This window comes from Camarhynchus parvulus, chromosome 3 (assembly GCF_901933205.1).
Source record: "Camarhynchus parvulus chromosome 3, STF_HiC, whole genome shotgun sequence".
In the NCBI taxonomy this organism is placed as follows: Eukaryota; Metazoa; Chordata; class Aves; order Passeriformes; family Thraupidae; genus Camarhynchus; species Camarhynchus parvulus.
Genome location: NC_044573.1, coordinates 15,242,396 through 15,254,185, shown reverse-complemented (window position 1 = coordinate 15,254,185; position 11,790 = coordinate 15,242,396). Strand labels below are relative to the sequence as shown.

The 11,790-nt window shown below is 36.5% G+C and overlaps 1 protein-coding gene across 2 annotated transcripts in view; it reads right to left on the bottom strand.

Moving 5' to 3' along the window:
* Window positions 1–1,304: 1,304 nt before the first annotated feature.
* The window catches only part of PPP3R1 (protein phosphatase 3 regulatory subunit B, alpha), a 37,564-nt gene continuing 27,078 nt past the window's right edge, over window positions 1,305–11,790 (bottom strand). For both annotated transcript variants that reach the window (XM_030946596.1, XM_030946595.1), the window contains 4 exons: window positions 7,257–7,433; window positions 5,794–5,853; window positions 4,878–5,062; window positions 1,305–3,470 (listed from right to left, as the gene is read on the bottom strand). In XM_030946596.1, coding sequence (XP_030802456.1) covers window positions 3,423–3,470; window positions 4,878–5,062; window positions 5,794–5,853; window positions 7,257–7,433 — 470 coding nt within the window. In that variant the 3' untranslated portion in view covers window positions 1,305–3,422. The remainder of the gene's footprint in view (window positions 3,471–4,877; window positions 5,063–5,793; window positions 5,854–7,256; window positions 7,434–11,790) is intronic.

Below are 11,790 nucleotides of genomic sequence, written 5' to 3'. Positions count from 1 at the left end.
GGAATTGGCAGAGTTAAGCACGTATAAGCACACATCATGGTTTAGTATCTTCCTGAAAGAAGGAGGAGTCAGCTGGAATGCAGAGTTCAATAGCAGGCTGTCCACTGAGTGCTGCTGCTGAACAATGCATCACATGAAAAGAGTAAGATGAAGGGGTAAAATAACACATTTTAACTGAATCCTGAATCTGCACACATATAGATTTCTCAATTCCTACAAATGATCTGTAAGGACAGCCTAGTGAAGCCAAGAGCCACGAGGTTAAGTATGTTCCAGTGTACCAGAGCACAAACAACTGTAAGGTCCTGTGTGTCTCCTTAAAATGCTGCATAAGTAGCATAATGCAGCAAAAGTAGGGGGAGAAATTAGTGACCACTCCCAATAAGATTTAAAAATGGACCCTCTTCTCCTAAACCTGCCAGGCAACCTTCTGCAAAATGACTTGCAAAATAAATAAGTCAGGTTTGGGAATGAAAACAGAAATAATAAGATTATCAAACACACAAGCAAATTAAGTATTTAGGTTAATGTCCAAGTTTCCAGAATAGTGCTTCACAGCATGGGATTACCACTACAGCCAAATCGATTCAAGCCTTCAGTTGTGAATAGATTTAAGACTTGCTAGAGTACCTTGACACACAGTTTAGCAGTCTCAGTGATACAGGGGACAGTGTGTGCATTCTGAGCAGCTCCAGGCACATGTACCTGCTCACTACATTTTCTGTTCCTTGGCTGCTTATGTCATTTATTTCAATTAGCTTCAAAGATAAAGGAGAGTGATGCAAGAGCACACAAAACTGACATTTATCCTAAATTAGGTGCATACCTACACTGACCCAAAGCAGCAGAAGGGAGAGGGCAGCAGAAAGAAGGTCTAAACACCTGCACCCCAAGGAGTTCAGCACAGAGCTGCTATGAAGGGTATACCTGTGCAAGAAGGGCTGGTGTCATCAATACAAAGCTCAGACATTTCCTGAGACATGAACTGCCTTTTATTCTCCACCTACATTAATGTTAGAGGGGGGTTGATTTATTTTTTAAAACCACTTTCCACAGGGATTTCAAACAAAGTAGGTTATCCACTTTGAACATTTAGCAAAGAGAACCAGATGTGCCATTAAACAACCTCAACATGTCTTGAAACACTGAAATGACCCCTGGTTGTTTTCAGCAGACTGCACCCTGTGGAGTTTTTCAGTAAATCTTAATAATCAAGGAGTGGACAAAAAATATGAACAACTTTTCTTCAGAGCAAGGTGCACAGCTGCTTTAAGGTAAACAGGAAAGGTACTGAGCACCCCAGCTAAGGTTCAAATATTTTATTTTGTATTCATACAGTATGAAGGTTCTTATAGTTCCCACAATATATGATGTAGCATGCAGAGGAAAAACTAAACATTCAACGTAAATCTTTTTTCCCCACACAAACTGAAAAAAAACCTCATCCCTCCCCTTCCAGTCCCCCATAGGAAGTAACATTAGCACTAATTCCTATAATGCCAGCCAAGATATGCACAAGCAAGAAAAACTGAAAGCATTTGCTAAAATGTTTGTAACAAATACTTATGTACAAAAATTTCACAAAAGACTAATTCCCCCCTGAAGCAGAGCACATGGCAGTTGACACTGGAACAGATACAACCACTGGCTGGGATTATAAACCACGTACTGATCCAGAAGAAGAAAAAAGTTACATGTAGTGGAGATTTTTGTTTTGAACATTAACATTTACCAAAGTTTGGCAACATTATCTTTTTAATTATGCAAATTATGTAAACAAGAGGAACATTTCAAATCGATCTACATGCAAAACTTCATGTCATGCAAGAACACTAAGCACCTGGATTTCTCTCTTACAGACAGAGCCCATGGTGTGCAGCACTCAGTTGAAGGAACAGCTATGGCAGACAGGTGCTTGATTGAAGAGGTTCAGACAACCTGCACTTTCCACCGCTCATTATAAAACATTTTTTTTAAATAGAAAAACTACTATACAGGAAAGATGTACTGTCCTAAAAAAATCTAGCAAATGTTTTTCTTCCAGCCAATAGTACCACTGCAGAAAAGGGAAGGGATGATATAAAGTTGTAAAACATGGCTCGCTACTTTTATGTCACACAAACAGATCAAGTTACCTTCCATTACAAATTATGATATGGACAAATTTAGAAAAGAAAAAAATTCTCCAGGAAAAGGACTGGAGAACTCCAAGAGGTATAAATTTAGATAGTGTGAAGTTTTCCTCCTCTATGGCATACATTAACAAAATTCCCCCCCTGTATGAATCATATATACATATATATATAAAATATTACGAGTTATTTAGCTACCTGTAGTATTTTTTAAATGCAAGGGGGGAAACTATCATGGGTGAAACAACAGAATTTAAGTGGCAAGAACATTTTATAATCTAAGTACTGTATAAAATAAGTAGATGGGAATCCTGCACAGTTATGTTGATCCTAATTTCATTAAGCTAAGCACAAGAGAAAATTGTATATGCATCTACCACCTTAAGCAGCTGTATCTAAATTGAACCCAGAACAGCAGAGTTGTCTTGGCTTCAGGACAGCTGTAACTGCTCCCAATTCCTAGGTGATGAAATCTAACAGCCATCAAAGCATTCCGGAGTCACTGTATGTACATGAGGACTACTTCTTGGCAGTAGCATTCAACTATATTCTCATATTAAGTAGAACTGAACTAAGTTATTTAGCAAAGAGACACGGTCCCTGGTAATATATTAGCAGGTAAAAAGAAACTTAGTCTCCTGTGTTACAAAAAAAAAAGAGCAATTAAGGTGATTTAATAAGAAGCAATGCTTTGTCAGCCATTCAATATATAGAAACATCTGAACAGTCACAGGAAAAGAGTTGACCTAAGACCCAGTTAAAACTTTACATTCTTCTACTATATATATAAAACTGTGTGAAATAAAAGTAAGGATGTATATCCACATATTGAACTGTTAATATTCTGCTTGGCACTTTGTACTCTAGTTTTGTTTCTGAGTCAAGTATATTAAATTAAAGCCCACCTAGCTACTACATATAGAAAGCTACATATATATCTATATATAAATACACACACACATATATATATATAGATAGATAGATAGATATTTCCTTGTTATAAAAGATGAAGAAAAATAAATTAAAAAGCCAACCCCTTCCCTTTTCTCCACCACATTGATATGCTCTTTCCATCTTTGCTGTCCTTCAGACTTTAAAGTGCTACACTGAGTTATTGAGAGAATAAAAGTTCAATAACACTTAGTTGGCTTCATGAGGCTCATGTTGGAAAATGTGGCTTCACAGAGAAAAATACTTCCATTTAAATACACAGAGAGCATTGCTGGACGTCTCGAGCAGATCTTCAGAGATGGAGAAGAAAGCAAAAGTGTTGGGTGGTGCCCTACAGAGTCACACATCAACGACCATCTTTTTGTGGATATCTAGGCCTCCTACAACCTGGGAGAAAAAACAAGGTTCAGAAACACGAGAATTGAAAATTAGCAAAGTGCAAAGAACACATTCAATAGATGCACTGAAGTCAATCATAAAGGCAGTACTTCCCTGGCCGTTCCAAACTGATTTACATTTTACAAGTACTGTGAGAGATGAAATTAATTATGTACAAACCAAGGTAGTTCAGTACAATTAGTACAATTTACATGCTCAAAAGCCTGAAAACCAGCACAAATAACACCATTCTGGCATTCCTCTCTATCTCATATTATGACCTTGTATGTTTGTGGATGTTAAATAAAATGGTGACTTCTAAAACATCCTGTAAAACTGTGAACCTTCCCAGGAAAAAGAAAGTACTTTAGGAACAGCAGCAGGATTTCTGACAAAACACACTCAGGAAAGAATTACCAGTTTTCACAGGTGTGTGATCCATGCAAAGCAGAAGGAAAAGGAAAGGTGCCATGTCAGAGAAACATTTTATAATGCAGGAACAAAATTCAAAGGCCAAATGGTATGTGCCAAAGACAACAAATTAAAACTCATTTTTGTAGATACATGGCACCAGATTCAGAGAGGGTAAAATGCAAGAAAAAGAATAAGATGTTGTAGAACTAAAAAGTGTCTTGTCATGAGGTCAACAAAAACTGAAGAAATTAAAAGTAAAGAAGAGGAAAATCCCTCAGTAGCAGAAGGAAAGAAGCCTGGGCAGAAGCCCAAAGACAAAAGAAGAAGCAACATCACATTTGATGGATGGCTGGAAGATGACAGCCCAGTACAAGAAATAAACAAGTAATGCAGTAATCCAGGCATTTGCAGGCTGTAGCTCTAACTTCTTTGCAGACAAAATGTTTTTTACATGATATCACAAAAATAGTTAAACTTAAAAGAAAAATCCCCAAAATGAAAACAACAGAATCTTGTCACTTTAGTAGCTGGCAGCATGGCAGATTTCCACCACCCTCCCTCCCCCTCTTTTTTTTAGAACTCACATATTTTTTGAGTATGAATAAGTTATGTTTGAACTGAAGTTGTAAGTTCAAAGATTAGGGAAAAAAAGCAATGCCCAAACCATGCTATCAAGTGTATCTTCCTTAATATACCATTTAAAAATCAATGTGTAAACACTCATTATTGCAATTTTCAAAGTATCAAGATTCAATGTGTCATTTACTTTTTTTGAGAAAAGAATTTAGAACTTCCTGTCAACTAATTAAACAAATATATCACATGGGTTAAAATCAACCCTTCCAACTGTTAAATGCTACATTTAAACATTCTGTTCAATAAACCTCTTCAGTTCATAAAAATGCACCTTTTAACTGTTTACTCTTTTTCCAGAGTAGCACTTGAGAGTTTTTTTTTTCCTCTCTCTGTAAATGACTCAATTTTTCTTCAGAAGTTACTTACAGCACAAAATTCTTCAAAGGATATTCTTCCATCACCATCCTTATCTGCATTAATTATGGTTTTATCTACAATTTGCTGTAACTGAGTGTCTTTGAGATTGTTCCCAACCATCATCTTCAGGACCTGGAAGAGCTCTCCATTTGAGATATAGCCATCTTTGTCCATATCATAAATGCGAAAAGCAACTGTAGAAGTAAAAAAAAATAATCAAACATAAATAAACCAACCATTTGGTAGCAACTATGGTTGGAAAACAATATATACTCACTTTAGAAAACACCTGAAATTGTTCTAACACCAGCAGTAAAAGCATTCTGTGAACACCAAAAAAGAAAATCTTCCCCACCACAAGTAAAGCACTCAGCCAGCAAAAAATTACAACCTCCCAGGAAATAGATGACTCAAAATCCCATCTGATTACTTTGCTGCAAACAACTTGTCATCGAGACTGAATTTATTTTTAAACATTTCAGTCACAGTTATTTGGAAGCTACATCCGTAACTGAACCTGTCTCTTTTCCACTCCTAAAGCCAAGGTCTGGAGATGCAGTTCTGAAACAAGAATTTAATGCTTTCCTACTGTAATAGCAAATAATTGAGTATTATTCTTAGGCCCTGTAAGTTCACAGAACGATATAGCAAGCTGTTCTTAAATGAACTTACTCTTTTTAAAAAACAGAAAGCAACTGAAAATTCTTCAACAAGCAACCAATCTCCTCCAACCTTCCCTGCAGAAAAGAGTGCTACCAAATGTTCACAACAAATAAAGGACAAAATGTGCAAAAAGCTTACAATCTACTTTCATTATTTTCCACTCTTTACAACAATTTGAATTTGCCAATTTCTTAATCTTAACTTACAAAAGAGTATTTCTGAGGATCAGAAATTTTTTGTTAAGGAAAATCAAAATACTTACACCTCAACTTCTGTTCTTTATCTCCTTTGACACTGAACTGGGAGACTCCTTCTATAAATTCTAAACAATGCAAGGAAAACATGTATAAAAACCACATTTTTTAATAAACAAAGAAGTTAACATTCAGAAAATTTTAGAAATTGTAAAAGCAATCTAATCTTTAAAATATTGCCTTCTTTGTGATACCTAAATGTCTGTGTACTTTGATATTTAATGTTCTTCAGTGGGAGGAACCCCAAATCCAATGCAGCACTCACTAAACAGACTATGTCACACCAGCATTCAAGTAATTTTGTTGCTGGACCTTCACAAGAACCTGACAGAAAACTAAGATCTTTACTAAAGTTACTCCAGTTGAGACTCCAAATGTACAACTCCTCTCAATACTGGCTTCTCAATGTAAAGAATTACATTGAAACTGAAAACTGCTTTTGAAGAAATTCTAAAATACTTTTCTATTAAAAAAAATTGTTTTTGCCGACTTCCTGTTCCCTTCCAAGAGGAACAACTCTTGATAACTGTTATTAATCACAGCTCAATGTCACAGACAACGTGATCATCATTGCTCATGACTATCTATTTTTTACAAGGGAATTTTGAATAGTTCCATGGAACAATTACTACTTCTGATCAAAACTCAACATTCTGGTTATACTGTAGATATCCCTATAGACATTAATAGGTTTTGCAGAGGTTACCAGCTCTTGTATATTAATATCTTATTTAAAATGTCAGTCTGTCAGTATAAATAAGAGTTAAGTACTTTCTCCAATTAAAAAAAAATGCAAGACTGATTAACCTTCTTTAGTCATAAGAAATACTAAGTTTTACCTTGAATAGAAGTTACAAACATTATCATTTCAGACACTGTTTTAAGATGAACTAGCGAGGAAGATTTTAATCATGGCCCTTTTAATCATGAATATTTAAAATCAATCTAAAATTTTGAAAAATGTAATAAATCAAATCTTCTGTGTTGTTTGGATTTTTTTCCTTCAAGTGTCAATCTAAGATCTACCTAAAAATAACCCCATAAAAGAAGTATCAACAGAAAAACCTGGGCTCCTTCCTATTTTCTAAATACTCCAAAGGACAGATTTCATTTGGACAAATACAACTTACGCAGAAACACATCACTTAGCCTACCACAACTTTCTTCAGTCTCTCCTCAGCATCAAAATTAAGACTCTAAATTGGTGTACTTTAAGAGATATTTAACGAGTAGTCCTTAGTCAGTCTGACTTTAAAAGCTATTACTAAACAATTTGGTCTTTTAAACATTTCACTCAGAAGTCCCCTAATGCACAGAAACTAGTTTTACTGGTATTTAGTTCCACTAGGATTTAGCACCTTATTTTAACATATCTTCTTCACCTCTCCTGTGTCAGATGAAGAAAAACCTGAATTCTAAAGCTCTAGGAATTCTGAAGTACCACCACCTATCACAGAACACTGTGCCTTACCTTTAAAATCCACTTCTCCATTGCCATCTGTGTCAAATATATCTATTACTCGCTGTACTAATGGGTTCTGTTGCAATTCAGGTAAAGACATGAACTCTTCCACGCTCAGAGAACCAGAGTTGTCCAAATCAAGCTTCTTAAATCTCTTTCCTAGTCTTTTTATCTCATCAGCATCAACTGAAATGAAAAACAACCCCATACTTACTCTCAGAAAGGCTTCAGTAAACCCTTTGCAGTTAAACACAAGGCACATTTCATTGCTTTCCTACAAGATTTTCTCCTACTTTATTTTAACTATTAAACACCTATAACAGTAACATGAAATTCTGAAGACAAACACAATTTTATTTTAAATAAGACTTACCTTTTTCCCTCCCTGCACCTGCCATAATACAGTTATTAGCGTTGTGACTCACTGAATACCACATGCTGACACAACATTTTGAAGGATTGAAGATGCTTAGCTAGTTACTTAGTCAGCTCTTACAAATACCAGATATGAAGAATTTGAGGAAGAGACTAAGTGTTCTCTGAAGGAAACAGCATTATGTTTACACTGGACTAACACAGTATGTCAGAAAGACAATTATATTCAACTTATTAGCAAAAGTAGCGCTTTTTCAGCACACCAAATGTGAGATCTCCTGGGATATGAGTCAAGTTAAGCAGGTTAACAGTCCTACTGGCAACCAGTTATCTCTCACCTACTTAAAACACTCCTCTTACTGACCTAAGATAATTTTTCCTCTCCATCTCAGATGGGAAACAGACACACCTGTAGCCACAACTTGCATACAGTTTTTTTTTTTTGTCCCAGAAATTAAAGTAGATTCAGGTTCTGTAGCAGCACCTCTTCATCTAATCTGTTAAAATTTATAGAGAATCTAAATTAAAGCATATACCTAGTACCCTATTTTACACATCTGATTATGCCAAGAATAGACTAAACCAGTGAATCTATAAAAACAATTAAAAGCAATCATGTACTTTGCTACTGCTGAAAAGCTTGAAAAATTTCTCCATAACAACCTGAAAATACCCTGTCAGCAGCCTCATTTACAAGATCCAAGTCTGTTCACATGTTGCTCACCGTTTTTAGCTACAAAGGAGCAACTGAGGTTTTTAGGAAGCCTAGAAGGGGCTCAGTACAGAGCAAACTACAGCAAACATACTCTGCAGAACCTAAGACTGCAAACCACCCTACCAACCTTCTCCTTAACATGTGCAGGTCCCTCAGTACTTCTTAGCTCCATTTAGTAGTGTGTTTGGTCCAACAGTAATAGACATTTTATCGTGTCTTCTACAAGGCACATGCATCCACCTGATCCATTTCACATCACAACAGTACCTTCTTAGGCTTTTGTAAAAGTGCAGCATAAAATCGAAGAGCTCTGAGTCTTTCCAATACATAAGGTCAGCCAAGCTGCAGAGCTTGATGTCTTGAAATTGTAGCTAACTCAGAGACCTAATCCTCTACCAACAGTAACCAACTGCCACTTCAGTTTCTTGATATCCTTGTCTAAAAACCCGTGAGACACAAATACAGAGTCCTCAGGACTGCACTATTTCAGAATGAAAGAGAGCCTGACAGAAGTCCAAAGGCACAAGATGATTTTCTGCCATTCTGCAGTCTCAGTTATTGCTTGCAACTGCAGAGGCAAAGGGCAAAAACCAGTCTGCAGTCTCAGAATAATCTTCTCTTTGCTGTGCCAGAAAGGGACGGACCTGATTCTGCCTCTAGGGCTAAAAAAGTGAGACTAAACATAATTAGCTTTCCTCGGTTTCTAGTAAGCAATGTGGTATTTCACATAATTAACCTCTCAACTGCATTGAAATATTCCTTTTACCCCAGTTTGTGCAGAAGCCTTGACCATAACTGGAGGTGTGCCCTGAACAGCACAACAGCACAGTAGTGGGAGCAGCACATTGCACACCTACCCAGGAACTCCTCCAGATGACACAGAAGGAGACAGAGCACCACATAGTAACCTGGATGTAGAACATCATCGTGGGACTAGAAGAATACAGTATTAAAAAGGAATGGCAAAGCAGAGCTCCATGGGCAATTTTGTGAGTTCCATCAGCACAAAATGCTGCTTCTCCCCAATACACTGAAAGGTATTTTCCAACTTTTGCTTCTGTGCACAGAAACTGTTTTGCCGCCACTTCCAGTCCTGCCACTGGACAATTACTGGGCCCAGCCCATTTTAATGCAGACAGCGCCTTGGCAAGCTGCAAATGTGGGAACTTCATTTTAGTGCAAGTTCTACTTCCAACTCCCATAGAAAGAGCTCATACCCTCAAAAAAGCCTCACAGCACAAGCATTTGGAAAAGCATAAAAATATTAAGGGTGACTTATCACACTACTTATGTACGCACATTTCCCCTTGTAAAATAAGTACATGAAGTGACATAATTTATAACTGTATTACTTCACTTTAACAACTAAACAGCAAACTAAAAATATTGTCTATGGTGTATTTAATGCACTGTCAGCTTCTTATCAGGTCAGTGGAATCACATTTCCAGTATTAATAGAAAGACTAATCTTTCCATTTTGGTCAGTTCTAAAGCCTCCCAAACAACCTGAAATACTTCATAGTTCTGCAACTTCACAAAATCACAATGTAATTTTAAGAAGCATTAACACAGCTGGATTTCTTCTCCCTTGCCAAAAAACTAATGAGTTAATGAACTGAAAGTTCTATAACATTTCTAAGTAACATGTAAGAAACTCCTAAGTACCAAAACACAGCAATGACATTTTCACAAATTAGGATAGAAACATGGAGCTGCCTGAAGCAGGACTACAGACCTCTGATCACTAGGTAACACCATTTTCTCACAACCCAGAGGTCACATTAAAGAAAGTCTTATTTCATTACTTGAGTTCCACTTCCTGGTTTGGGAGCTCAAGTCCATGCCATTTTTCCTCACGAATACAGGAGCAAAGACGGAAAGTGACACCCAGAGTTCTGTCAATGTTCTGCTATGAAGTGGAGTTAATTAATTACCACATACACAAGTCACTCACACACAGCTACATAGCTTGAATTGGCACAAGCTGGCACAAAGGACAAGACAAGATCGTCTCTGCCATTGCTAAGAAATGTGCTAAGAAAACAAACTGTTGTCAGAAAGGTATTTTATCTCAAGTTAATATATCTCTAGCAGAACTACCAATATGAACTATAAAAAAGCACATTTTCTTGCAGCATTCAGAAACTGATCCACTGGACACACTGCTTGTATTAACAAGCAATGCTGTTCTGTCATCATCTGCTGGGCACAAGAACCACTGTTGGGTTAACTAGCCTCACATCTGCAGTTAACAAGGTCCTTACATTATAAAACTAGCAAGCATAAGAGAAGAAAATTTTTTTTGTTTTGTTTTAAAGATGGTGGACAAGGAGGTCAAGATTATGGATGACAAAGGTACGAATCAGCTCACAGGAAGGGGAGGAGGTTGCAAAGGGATGTAAGAGTATTTCTCAACAATGTTCATGTTTTGCTGAACTGTAACAAAGCAACAGCTGCCCCAATTATGAAATTAAGGATATTTGAAAAATGTTAATTACTCTTTCTCCACATATACACACATCCCATTTCATAGCTCATACCAGCTCAACTTCAATGCACAGTCCAGGTACAAATATCTGGCAGCAGTTTCTACTAGAAATGGGATTGAAATTTCTCATTCCAAACCTTGAAATATTCAAGCAAAGGGTTTGCCTGCACTGGAGATCTGAGAGAGGCTCTTTTCTTAACAGGAGTCAAAACAAATTAAAAAACAGTACTGAAAAAAATTAGCATCTCTGCCAAAAGCTGACTAAATAGCAAACTCTTCCTATATTTTGTTTCTGGCAATTGATACAGCACGAATAGCAGTACTTAGAGGAGGAGATAATGAAAAAGCAAAGTAAATGCAGGGCTAAGAAAATTTTCTTTAATAGCTCATCAGCATATAAACCTCTGTTCCTAATGAACATACCTGGATAAACATGAGATCACTGTGTTCATAAGTGACTGTATGAGAATCTAATATCAGAATCACATTATTTTTCCTTAAATATATTGCAGGCACCTCACCTACCATTAAATCCTTTCCACAAACTGAATTTTAAAAAGCTTGAAAAAAATTTGTATTTCAGTAGTATCTTTGTCTTCATAGAACAGCTTTAATAAATAAGAATACAAATATAAAATAAGGGATGAATACATCACAGTATAATATGCCTTAGATTGGCATACCTTCTGTCTATTCTTTCTTCATAAGTCTTCATTTCTGGTGACTCTCCCTGCCTATGCTGAATTTACCCAAAAACTATGCAGGTTTTCTGGAGCTTAATGTTTGTTTCTTGGTTATCCCTTGGATTTTTGAAAGGAAAACAGCATACATTTATGTATAACAGCAGATTTCAATAATATCTTAGTAATTTTTTGCTTTATCTCCCAAAACGCACATACACAACAGTTCCAATCTAAGATGGATGCTCCCCTTTTTTACAATGTCTGTATTTTCCGTGTCCTTAT